The 11,604-nt window shown below is 47.0% G+C and overlaps 2 protein-coding genes across 2 annotated transcripts in view; one reads left to right on the top strand and one right to left on the bottom strand.

The window, feature by feature from the left end:
• Nucleotides 1-425, bottom strand: part of LOC104291234 (claw keratin-like) — a 7,165-nt gene extending 6,740 nt beyond the window's left edge. Inside the window, exon 1 of the mRNA XM_009890444.1 lies at nucleotides 5-425. Within this exon, the coding sequence (XP_009888746.1) occupies nucleotides 5-398 (394 nt within the window). The 5' untranslated portion in view covers nucleotides 399-425. The remainder of the gene's footprint in view (nucleotides 1-4) is intronic.
• Nucleotides 426-2,820: 2,395 nt separating this feature from the next.
• Nucleotides 2,821-3,316, top strand: LOC104291233 (claw keratin-like). Its single transcript, XM_009890443.1, has 2 exons — nucleotides 2,821-3,147; nucleotides 3,230-3,316. Exons 1-2 carry the CDS (start codon nucleotides 2,821-2,823, stop codon nucleotides 3,314-3,316), a joined length of 414 nt encoding a protein of 137 aa, XP_009888745.1.
• The last annotated feature ends 8,288 nt before the right edge of the window (nucleotides 3,317-11,604 follow it).

The following is an 11,604-nucleotide window of genomic DNA, read 5'->3' as shown; positions in this document are numbered from 1 at the left end:
CCGCAGTTGCCACTGAGGTACCTGTGGCCACGGCGCCAGCCGCCATATCCGCAGCTCCCAAGGCCTCCGTAGCCCCCATAAAGCCCATAGCCTCCATAGCCCCCAGAGCCCCCAAGGCCTCCGTACACCCCATAGCCCCCAAAGCCTCCAAAACCACCACGGCCTCCAAAAGTGCCGCCGTAACCCCCTCCAACACCGGGGGCTCCCGCTGAGCCAACAACGCTGTACTGAGGGAAGGAGCTGAGGATGGGCCCGGGGAAGGTGACCACCGAGGCCGGGGGCTGGATGACCACCGTGGAGTCGGGGCACTGGCGCACGCAGGGCTCGTTGGCGGTGTCAGCCAGCGGGGCCGGGGCGGCCACCCCACAGGAAGGGATGCACAGGCTGGAGCACGACATCTTTTGGTTCAGGAGGTGAAGCTGCAAGACAAGGTAGAGCTACGGCTTAGTGCAAGACCTCATCCCAAATCCCTCCTGCCTCTCTCACACTTCGCATCTCTGTCAGAGCACAAGCTATGCATCATCTCAGGCACTCAGAGCAAAAACCTGATCCAGAGGTGAAATGCTGCTCTAAACCACTTGCTCCCCTCATACTCCCTGGTCACGACTTGCCCACAGGAGGGAGGAAAAACTCCCTCCTCCAAAGCAGATGGAAAATGACAGAGCTCCCAAAGGACTTGAGTGCATTGGTAGACTCCGAGTATTGTACGTACAAGTCTAAATTTCCATCCCTTGCATAGCTCTGGAACAGCACCATCACATCCTAACTATGAAAGTGTGGTGCAGGCCTGAGCAAAGGAAGCCTTGAGAAAGCCACTGCAGAGGAAGGAAAGATGGAGCTAAGCCTTGGACTTACCGCGGTGATGAGGAGAGTCAAGCGGAGGAAGGTGGATAGAGGGCTGGGAAGCTCTCAGCTCTTTTATACCTGTCTCGGACTGCTCGGGGCGTTGGCCAGAGGGTAGTGGTGGAAACCCCAGCTAATCATGAGATCAAGAGGACAAGCTTTATGGCAGAGGTAATGATGAGAGACAATTAAATCCCTCTTCATTGTGGACATTGCCCTGTTACTGTGCCCTGGAGAAGAAAGAGGTGGTGGGAGGGACAGACTGTGACACACCATTACATGAAAGACAAGGAACTGCTGTAGCTGACTTCATGGCACCAATAAACCCCGATCTGTCCCTAATCCCCCACTTTGCTTACATGGAAGAATCCTGGGCATCTTGCAGAAGATTGCTGTGCTCAAGCACGCCACACTCAGCAGAAGCCCAACCACGTGCCCAGAGCCCGCAATGCCCAGCGTGCCTGTGGGGAGCGTGGCCACGTGCAGCCTGGTGCCTCTGGGTGCTCGGCCAGCATCTCCTGGCACAGCCCTCAATGCCCAGCGTAGAAATCAAGTCCCTCCAGAGAGGGTCCCTCGCAAGGACCACGCTCACAGACACATGGCCGAATAAGCAGAGGGACGGATAGCTGAACAGACACCTAGTTGAATAGCTGAACAGACACATATTTGAATAGCTGAAATGTCCTGGTCCTGTTCTTGCCCTCTTCTGCTCCTCCGTTCACGTCTCCACTGATGCAGGGCACCAGTGCCTGCTCTCTTTGCCCTCCCAACCATGTCTGTGCCAGCACTGTTTGGATGGAGCTTTGTCCCACACGGGACCCATCTCCTCTGCTCTTTGCAGGACTGTCAAGTGAAGAGGGGAGCTAAAAATCAACAAGCCATGCAGTGGCTGGAGTATGCCCAAAGCTTCGGGATACCCCTTGCTCCCGGTACTGCGATCTCCCCAGCCCTTGTGTCCTGGATTGAGGCCCCATCATGGGGCACAGCTGACATTTGGGAGGTGACCTGAGCAGGTGGGATGGTTTCTCCCTTTGCCCAACATCCTGTTGCCTCAGTTTACCGCCTCGTAAAAGGGAGGTAATGACAGGCGTGATGGCTGTGCACAGGATTGCAAAGCATTTCTGCAAGATGCCCAGGACTCTGGCACAGAAGCAACGTGGGGGGATTAGACACAGATTAGGGTTTATTGGTGCCGCCAGGTCAGCTACAGCACTGCCTTGTCTTTCATGTAATGTTGTGTTATGGTCTGTCCCTTCCCATTACCTGTTTACTCTGCAGGGCACGTTTCTTCCTTTGTATACCCTTTGTATACCTTTGTATACCTTTGTATTAGGACAGAGAAAACTGCACGGCATCACAACCTGCTTCATGATGCTTGTCTCCTACATCTCATGATTACCTGGGTTTTCTGCCACCACCCGCTGGCCAACGCCCTGAGCAGTCCAAGACAGGTATAAAAGAGCTGAGACCTTCCCAGCCCTCCATCCATCTTCCTCTACTTGACCCTCCTCATCACCGCGGTAAGTCCAAGGCTTAGCTCCATCTTTCCTTCCTCTGCAGTGGCTTTCTCAAGGCTTCCTTTGCTCAGGCCTGCACCACACTTTCATAGTTAGGATGTGATGGTGCTGTTCCAGAGCTATGCAAGGGATGGAAATTTAGACTTGTACGTACAATACTCGGAGTCTACCAATGCACTCAAGTCCTTTGGGAGCTCTGTCATTTTCCATCTGCTTTGGAGGAGGGAGTTTTTCCTCCGTCCTGTGGGCAAGTCGGGACCAGGGAGTATGAGGGGAGCAAGTGGTTTAGAGCAGCATTTCACCTCTGGATCAGGTTTTTGCTCTGAGTGCCTGAGATGATGCATAGCTTGTGCTCTGACAGAGATGCGAAGTGTGAGAGAGGCAGGAGGGATTTGGGATGAGGTCTTGCACTAAGCCGTAGCTCTACCTTGTCTTGCAGCTTCACCTCCTGAACCAAAAGATGTCGTGCTCCAGCCTGTGCATCCCTTCCTGTGGGGTGGCCGCCCCGGCCCCGCTGGCTGACACCGCCAACGAGCCCTGCGTGCGCCAGTGCCCCGACTCCACGGTGGTCATCCAGCCCCCGGCCTCGGTGGTCACCTTCCCCGGGCCCATCCTCAGCTCCTTCCCTCAGTACAGCGTTGTTGGCTCAGCGGGAGCCCCCGGTGTTGGAGGGGGTTACGGCGGCACTTTTGGAGGCCGTGGTGGTTTTGGAGGCTTTGGGGGCTATGGGGTGTACGGAGGCCTTCCTTGGGACCTGCGAATAGGGCGGCTGGCGCCGTGGCCACAGGTACCTCAGTGGCAACTGCGGGCCCTGCTAAACCCCAAATGTCCATGGAGTTCAATGCTGCATCTGCCCTCCGTCTCCACAGGCGGCACCTCTTCTCTCCTCCCACCACACGCAGAACGAAGCTCCCAGCCCCTGCTCAGCCTGTGCCAAAGCAGCGACTCCAACTTGAAGGTCCTTGCTTATTTGCACAGAGCAACCTTGCAGATCTCCAGCTGGCGGCTTTAGAGTTCCCAGCACTGCCTCCCAGAGCTCCCCTCTATCAGCCCCACAGCCACGCTGTGCCGGTCCTCGGATGAGTCTGCCCGGCTCTGCCCGGCTCTGAGACCCCCAACCTGCAGTAGGAGGGGGGAACCTCTGGGCTGGCGCCCTGGGCTGTGCCTCGCTGCAGCCTTAGGATTTTCCTGATTCCAATTCATTGTTTCTGTGTTGTTTTGTTTCCTGCTGTCACTGGCTTTTGCATTTTCCATCCACATTAAAGAACCCGCATTGCATGTACAATTTTTTGGGGGGTCTGAATTTGTTCTTCACTGTGGCTGGAGTTATGTCTACATCTGAGCAATGATGTGAAATGTTAGATGGCAATTCGTTTTCTAAAAACATTCGTGGAAGCTCCAAATTTCTCTCAGAAAATAGTTTTGAACTGCAAGGAGGAGGAGTCGGTAGAAAATGATTAGCTTTGTTACCAGAGACAGATTTCAAAGGTGAAACACCACCGTCTGTTTTCTGAGGTTTATAGAAGAATAAAAACTAAACAAGTGGCGTTTTTCTTTGCCATTCATACTCTGCACCCTCTTTCCCCTAGTCAGTGATGATGCTTGGGGTGATGCCCCCAGCATACGCCCTGCAATGTGGCCAGCACATGCAGGAGTGCTGTCACCTTTAGGTAGCCCGAGGGCATCCTTCCCCCCTGCCTTGTGATGTCAAAAGCTCTGCACAATCTGTGCATGGGTGGCACATTCCTCCACCCTGCTGGCTGCACCCAGGTATTCCTGTCTTGCTTTGGGCTTGGGACAAATTACTGTGGAAGTTGCTCTGTCCTGAGATGGACGTGATAAATTTGGAGCTGAGCATTACCCAAGGACTCGCAGGGGGTGCTGTTAGAAGCGGTAGCTGCCAGGGACTCAGGTTGGTCTTGGGAAGTGTCAAACGTTCAGCATGTGTTTAGTGACATTGCGTAGAAAAGCATTCCTGGGATTTTGTGATACGCGCACTCAAAGGAGGAACACGGAATACCTATGACCAAGGGTAAATATACTATAAATCCAATTGATAAGAAAATGAAGAAGGAAATTATTATGTGGTAATGAAAACCAGAAGACATACTTTGGTACAGAAAATTTATTTGGAAAGAGACAGCTTTTCTACAATTCTGGAACAAAATTGTACTGAGTATAAAGACCATCTTTCCAGGGGTTCAGTGAGGCTCTGGCTAATCACCAGGGTCAAAGTGTTACAGTCTGTAAAAAATGTTTGTTCTCCTTTGGCACAGTTGCTGTGTGCAATTTCTAGCATCCTAAGTCACCTCTCTAAGCTCGGTGCCAGTAACACAACTGCAATAAGACAAAGCACAGTGCAAGCAGATGACTAAACCGGAAAGCCAGAGGATAACAGACCTAAACTACAGGCAAAATGAGAAAATGCACACATGAGCCTGCCTTTCACAGGTGCTGAGCATTTGCAGCTCCAATCCTTTTCAGCTGGAGCCACACAACCCCCAGTGTTGGGCTGGTGCCTCCAGTTCCACCCCTAATTTACACCTCCACGTTCCTTTGCTACTTCTTCAACCCGCTCCGCGCGTGCCGTGGTTGGGCTTCAGTACATCCATCGTTTCCCGGAGCGGTAGGAATTGCAGGGATGCGTCCATTGGGAAGAATAGGTGTAGGAGTATTTGGGGCCACAGCGCGGCTCTGCTCGGGCAACGATCTTGGGGGCGAGTTTGTCCGCTGCCGCCTCCAGCCTCCCCGCCACCCCTCCTGGCAGTGGTGCTGGAGCGGGGGGCTCTGCCAGGGCCACCTCCTGGGGCTCGGAGGCTCCCACGACGGTTTGCTGCGGGTAGGTGGTGAGGATGGGCCCTGGGAAGGTGACAACGACGGGCGGCGGGTATATAATCACCCGGGAGTCCCCGCAGGCCACGACGCAGGGCTCGTTGCTGCTGGTGGCCAGGGGTTGGGGACACTTTGCCTCGCAGGGGTTGGCGCACGCCAGCTGGTCCGAAGCCATGGCCCAGCTGTGGGAGGGGAGGGTCTGCAATTCATGTACGGAATTAGAGGGGGAAAAAAAAAAAACCCAAAACCCACCAAAAAAACCCACCCCAAAACATGCACTTGGTTATTGATACTTTTCACCTGGTTATTGGTACTTTTAAGCTTGGCTCTAAGAGATCTCTAAATGGAGATAATTTGTATAAAAACAGCAGTGGAGCTCTTTTCCTTGTGTCTGCCACCTTTTACTTAGCCGGCACCTATTTGTCTAATTACTAATCTATTTCTAATTTGCTGCTTTCAGCTTGCTTTCTTTACTTCTCTTCCCCTTGGACCAAAAATCCTCCCTGTTCTTTGTGTGCTGCCTCCAAACCCAGAGGTCTGCCCGAAAACCTTCCCATCCCTTGTAATATTTCCTGGTGACAAGTTTGAACTTGTCCCCCCCCTTGCTCCCAGCGTCTCTAATCCTCCCACACACAGCTTCCCAGAGCAGCGCCTGCAGTCTGTGCTCTCCAGGTGGGGTGTAAGGGAGAGAGGGGGGAAAAAAAAATAAAAATCTAGATTTTCAATAGATTTGAGTGTTTAGCAGCCTGCTTGATTTCCTATGTTATTCTCCTTGCAGATTCCTGGTGTTATCAGGCGCTAAAATGTTCCACTAAAACCCAGAAAAATGAAAGGCTAAGAATGAATGGGAGGGTTAAAAATACTGGTTTAATTAAAAAATTTATGTTGTGGTGATATTGTCAACCCAAATAAGAAAATTGCAGCTTCAGCTAGGATACACACATTTAATTGTGTTTATTTCTGTCTTCAGATTAAATCTTCACATAAAAGCTAGATCTCCATGGTATAGCACCGCACTTTTTTTTTTTTTTTTAACTTGTAAAACAAAGATACCTTATAGTGATGAATAAGGTAAAAGTATCATTTTATTCTCAGTTAAGTCCTATGTGCTGCAGCGTGGAGGAGCTGCCGTCCTTGAGAACATTAGGCAGATGAGTAGGGGAGATGGCAGCTTTGCCCCGTGCTCCTTACAATAAGTAAAGAGAAAACGCGGAATGTTTCTAAGGCAGCTGGTGTGTGTTTGGGAGCTAACGTCTAAAATCAGTAAGTCTTGTCTATGGAGAGGTAGTATATAGGATCCTAAAATATGTAGGCAGCAACACTTTCTATAAATAAGCTATTATATTGCCAAACATAAACTAAAAGATCTCCTGAAAGCTGCTTTCCTTCACTTCAGGAGCTCAGCGCTATTTTGCCCCTGGGGCCAGCAGCATGCCGGCGCAGGGGAAACGAAACGAGCTGGTTTTGGTCTATTTACTTGTCTCAACTGTATTCAGAGGAAAGCAAAAGTATCCTCAAATGTATCATTCGGGGAAGGAAAAAAAAAAAAAAAGGCAAAAAGCATGCATAGCATTTCCCCCCAAATAGCCTCAGGTTAGAGTGTAGCTTTGACCTAAAAAAAAAAAAAAGCTTAATCTCTGTAAAAACACATTAGAATAGTAGCAAAGTTTTAATAGTTAGATATGAAAGCTTATTTCCAGAGTTACATTAAGTAATAGTATCTAACCCTCGCTCGGTGTAGCTTGTTGTGACTCCATTCAAATTATCTGAGGATGAGTAGATTAGGAACAGCAGCAGTTCTTTTTGCATGTCCACAGCTACACAGAACTGACTTTGAATAAGGATGTTACTTCAATAGTTATCTATGAAATCCCCCCACCTAACAACTGCTGAGTCCCCTAATCACACCATATATGCAAAAACAGTGCTAAAACCTATTCTCAGAGCTCTTCTGAAAATTTTTCAGAACGAAGAGATTGCAATTCCCAATTCTCCCCTAAAATTAACAGCCCAAAGCAGTCTTGAAAAGCCCTCGCTTTTATTTTTACATCCTTTATCCAGCATAGAAAACCTATATAGAAAGATGCTTACTAATGTCTCTGAGTTGAAATATTTATGCAGGATTTAGTCCCGATTTTAACAAAATTCATGCTAAAGCAAAATTAAACTGAAGGGTTTTATAGTGGTCAAATCAGACTTACTCAGTGTACCGGAGAGAACAAGTCAAGAGCAGTAGCTAGAAAACCCTTGAACGGAGAGAGTATTTATACCCTTCCTTGGATTGCCTGGAGGAGCTGAGACACCCTTTGTACCTTAATTACTTGTGAAGCAAACTTTGTTGCATGTATTAGTCCTGCAGTTGCAGTAATTGTTTTGCTCACTGTTTATGATTATCTAAAGCTGAGTTAGGTAATAATGCAAAATGCAGATGGTACCTTGCAAGTTCTTTTCATCTCAAAATTTCCTGGTTTTGCTCCACTGATTTAATTAAGAATTAAAAATACGCTAAGAATTAATAGACTTCTGGTGACTTATCTTCGTTAAATGCGTGACTGCGAAGGGAGTCTCAGAGATGCCAGTGGCACAGTGTGGCAGCACACCCAAGATTTGCTTTCCTTGTTGGAAATACCAGCTAGCATCTAGTATGTGTCTCCATGCCTAGATAAATCTCCAGAGACACAGGACTTGTTTTCCATCTGATATGATGTTAACGAAGTTTATAGATATGTTCTTGCCTAAGCCAGAGGAAGTATCTGGTGCAAAAACTTTAAAGAGCAAAACTGTCACAGAGTTATCTTTTAAATAAAAATGAAGCCATCACCAATTAGGAAGCTTAAAATGAGGAGTTGATTAAATAAATGTTTTACATATTTCATTCCGCATGATGTCAGAGCAGTCTGAATCTACGAGGATATTATTACTATTAGCATGAAATAATTTCCATATATGGCATACTAAAAGATGTTTGTGAAGTTCTTTGAAACTTCATTTCCTGATGTCTCCAGAATATTCCTGATAAGCTCCACAGTCCAGGGGATCCTTAGGGCTGCCTCATAAAATAATTAATTCCATCAACGCATCATGTTATAAACACCGTGATGGTGGTGGTTTTAATTCATTTGAATGTACTTGGTGTTTCCCTGCAGGAAGCTTCCCACCAGAGGGAAGGTTGAGTGCAGCGAACTGATTTCTGGGAAGACGGGTGGACTGCATGCGCACTTGGACAATGTCCTCTTGGTGGCTTCTGCCACCAGAGGGAGCCTGGGAGTCCACTGGAGCCTCCCATCGCACACAGCACCCCCATGCGTACAGGGGCAGAATTACCTCCATCAGTCCTGGCTGTTCCGTCTGTGGCATGTGCCATGGCAGAGGTAGCTTCAGGTTTGCGTGATCTGGTGCTAACAAGGTAGGATGAATGTCGTATATGGCATATATATTATCATATCTACAATTCAGCTGGAAAATATAGTCTAGATTTTTTTTTTTCTTCTCCTCCCTAAGTTTGCAGCATGTCTTGGTTCTAACTCTTTGGTAATTTCAAACTGGAAGACCTCCCCCCCTCCAAGGATGCACCCCAAAATTGCTCTTTCAAGACGTGGGTATTAAAGTAGATAGAGCAAGTATGAAAATCACCCCCCCAGAAGGATTCTACTTAAGCACTCTGCATCGTTCTCCCAGTCGATCTTGGTGGCGTTTTGGAGATCCCTGAACAGAGTTAGGAGCAGATTCCCGGCTGTCTTATTAAGATGCAGTCCCTTGACTGCAACCTAATTAACTCTTTTCAAAATTCTCCCATAATGTAACAACACTATACAGAATTTTCTTTTTCCCCCCATTTTTCTGTTGCGCTCTGGAGTGACTAACAAAGGGAATAAAGGGCAAAGAGTAATGCAGACTGCATACACCACAATACAGAATGTTAATATTGTCAGCGCCTATTAATTTTAAATTGTTTTAGAAAATTATATCCTTGTGTAAGGCAGGCAGGGACTGAGGTAGTAATGACTCTTGCCTAGCTAAGATATGGTTTATGTGGCCAAACCAGTTCTGTTCAACTTCAGAGCGCAGAAGTTTTGTTTGTAAAGCTGAGTCAGGAGCTCCTGCTAATGAAGAAATAATCAAAGGAAAATGCTTAGGGATGGATGCTCTGCTGATGTAGGTCTACAACATTCATTCTCCTCACTTCAAAGAGGCTCTATTTGCTTACATCATCTGAGCACATAGTATATCAGCAAGAATTCTGCCCATTAGAAAAATATAAACTGAAATATAGGCCCAGGTAGGTAGCAAGAGTTAATTGTGTATTAGTGTATAGATCCACTGTTTTTTGACACTATCAGAAACTGTGGCTGTCTGATTTTATACAAACTACAAGTGAAAGTTGAATAATCCAAAATTTGAGGCAGTGAATCACAGTATAATTAGGACAATGGCAGAAATGACCTTGATATATCTCCTTTAAGGGGATGCTATTGCTCAACACTAGGCGTCACCTACAGCTATTATCATAACACAACTATTTGCATAGGCAACATATTAATAAGTGTTTGTGAAACGTTTTAGGGCCTCAGAACATTCCCATGGTGTTTAATTATGCAGGGTGTTTCCAGAAACACCTCATAAATCCTAATTTATGGGAGAAGGAACATGATTTAACAAAACTCTGCAGCTACCAGAAAAAAATAATGCATGGGCTGGGTATATGACAGGTTGAAGGATGGTCTTCTCCAAGCATGTTTGCTAGGTCAAGACAACAGACCCTTTTCTGAAGGTCTTTTGATAACTTTTGGTGGGTAAAAAGGGGAAATTTTCTTGTATGACGGTCTCGTGATGTGTGCAATGGCTGGCTGGCTTCTTGCTTTCCAGCCTTGTCATGCTTCCCATAGGTCTGGGGGGACTGGGGTTCACTGGCTTTTCTTTGTCTTTACCAGCACGTTTCTAGGCTGAGCAGACCAGTGAAAAACCCTTGAAATGCAGTAGGAGAATCCAGGACTTGTACGTTTTGTTCCTTTGTAGCTGGGATTAAACTAGATTTTGGCCCCATCCCTGGAGGTGTTCAAGGCCAGGTTGGACGGGGCTTGGAACAACGTGGTCTAGTGGAAGGTGTCCCTGCCCGTGACAGGGGGAATGGAATGAGATGAGCTTTAAGGGCCCTTTCAACCCCATCCATTCTATGAATACGGAAAAATAACAAAGAGCTGTCCACAAATTATCAATGGCATGATAAGCCTAAAGGAAATAAATGTTGAAGGAGCACAGAAGGAAAGAGAGTGAACGGGGCAGGGCAGAAGAAAGACCTCTCCCTCACCACATGCTGACCAGAAGTGTACTGAAATGTATCGTAATACAAGAAAATCAAAATGCTGGCTTGTTCAGAACAGGAAAGCAAATGAAGTTATTTAAATGATGTAACAGCTGTTTGGAGTATACCTACGTTGCATGCTCTCCCTGATCCCAGCATGTATGTTGGGTTTTTTTGTTGTTAATCCTCTTCTTGGTGTGTGGGTGGAACCCAGAGTCATGCAAATAGGTTCACAAGATGCTGAGTTAACTCTGTCCTATTTGGTCTCCACAGCTCCCTCTGGTTGCCTCACATGACATGACACAACCTGCCTCACTTTCCCGTAAAACCAAAATAAATATGGATGCTGAAATGCTGGTTGGTTTCCTAGAGTTAGATAAGGAGTAGACCAGAGTGGGTTATAACTATGTACATCAGATTTATGTTACCTGTAATGTCACGATCCAAATGAAGGCTGTGTTGTGTTGGCTATGAAATAGCAACAGAAGGGACAGTCCCCGAACGGGATCATGTCTAGGATGATCATTCTGACCTGTCAAAGGGTGGAGAAGGAGCTGTTGTCACCATTTATAGACCAGGAACAAAATGCATGAAAGTAAAAGGCCAAACTGTCATTCCAGGTGAGCACAAGTTAAAGAGAAGGTGGAGCTGGGCCATTTGTGGGGGTGTATGGCAGGGGACTGAAAGGTGATGGGTATAAAACCAAAACGAGAGCTTCAGATTGATGTAAGGAGGAGAAAAAAAAAAAGAATAAATTGCCCATGAAGGGGACCCTCAGCGTCATAGCCTGAATTCAGTCGATCCTGTTTTGAACAAGAGGTTGGATGAGACACCTAAGAAAATGTTAGAAATACAGAATTAGACCCTCAGCCAGTGTAGGTTTGCTTTATGAAGCTTTAACATTTCTCTATCACTTTCAGTCATTTTATCTAAATTGTTATGCGCGGATCTGAAACGTGGCTTTAAAGTATAGTTGTTTCTTAATGGACAGAAAATATAAAGAATTAGCCTTAGCATATAAAAAGAAAGGAGGGTTTTCAGTTGTGTGGCATCAGAGCTTGCTGAAACACTGATTTGTAATACTGTGGTGTGGTGCCTGTGGAAGACGTT

Source organism: Charadrius vociferus, unplaced genomic scaffold (assembly GCF_000708025.1).
Source record: "Charadrius vociferus isolate BGI_N301 unplaced genomic scaffold, ASM70802v2 scaffold698, whole genome shotgun sequence".
Lineage (NCBI taxonomy): Eukaryota > Metazoa > Chordata > Aves > Charadriiformes > Charadriidae > Charadrius > Charadrius vociferus.
This window is presented reverse-complemented; position numbering and strand designations above follow the sequence as displayed.

Bases quoted from the DNA above. Each gene is read 5' to 3' on its own strand.
- LOC104291233 (XM_009890443.1), top strand. From the start codon at position 2,821: ATGTCGTGCTCCAGCCTGTGCATCCCTTCCTGTGGGGTGGCCGCCCCG. The intron at 3,148-3,229 runs GTACCTCAGTGG...CCGTCTCCACAG, and splicing joins GGCTGGCGCCGTGGCCACAG to GCGGCACCTCTTCTCTCCTC.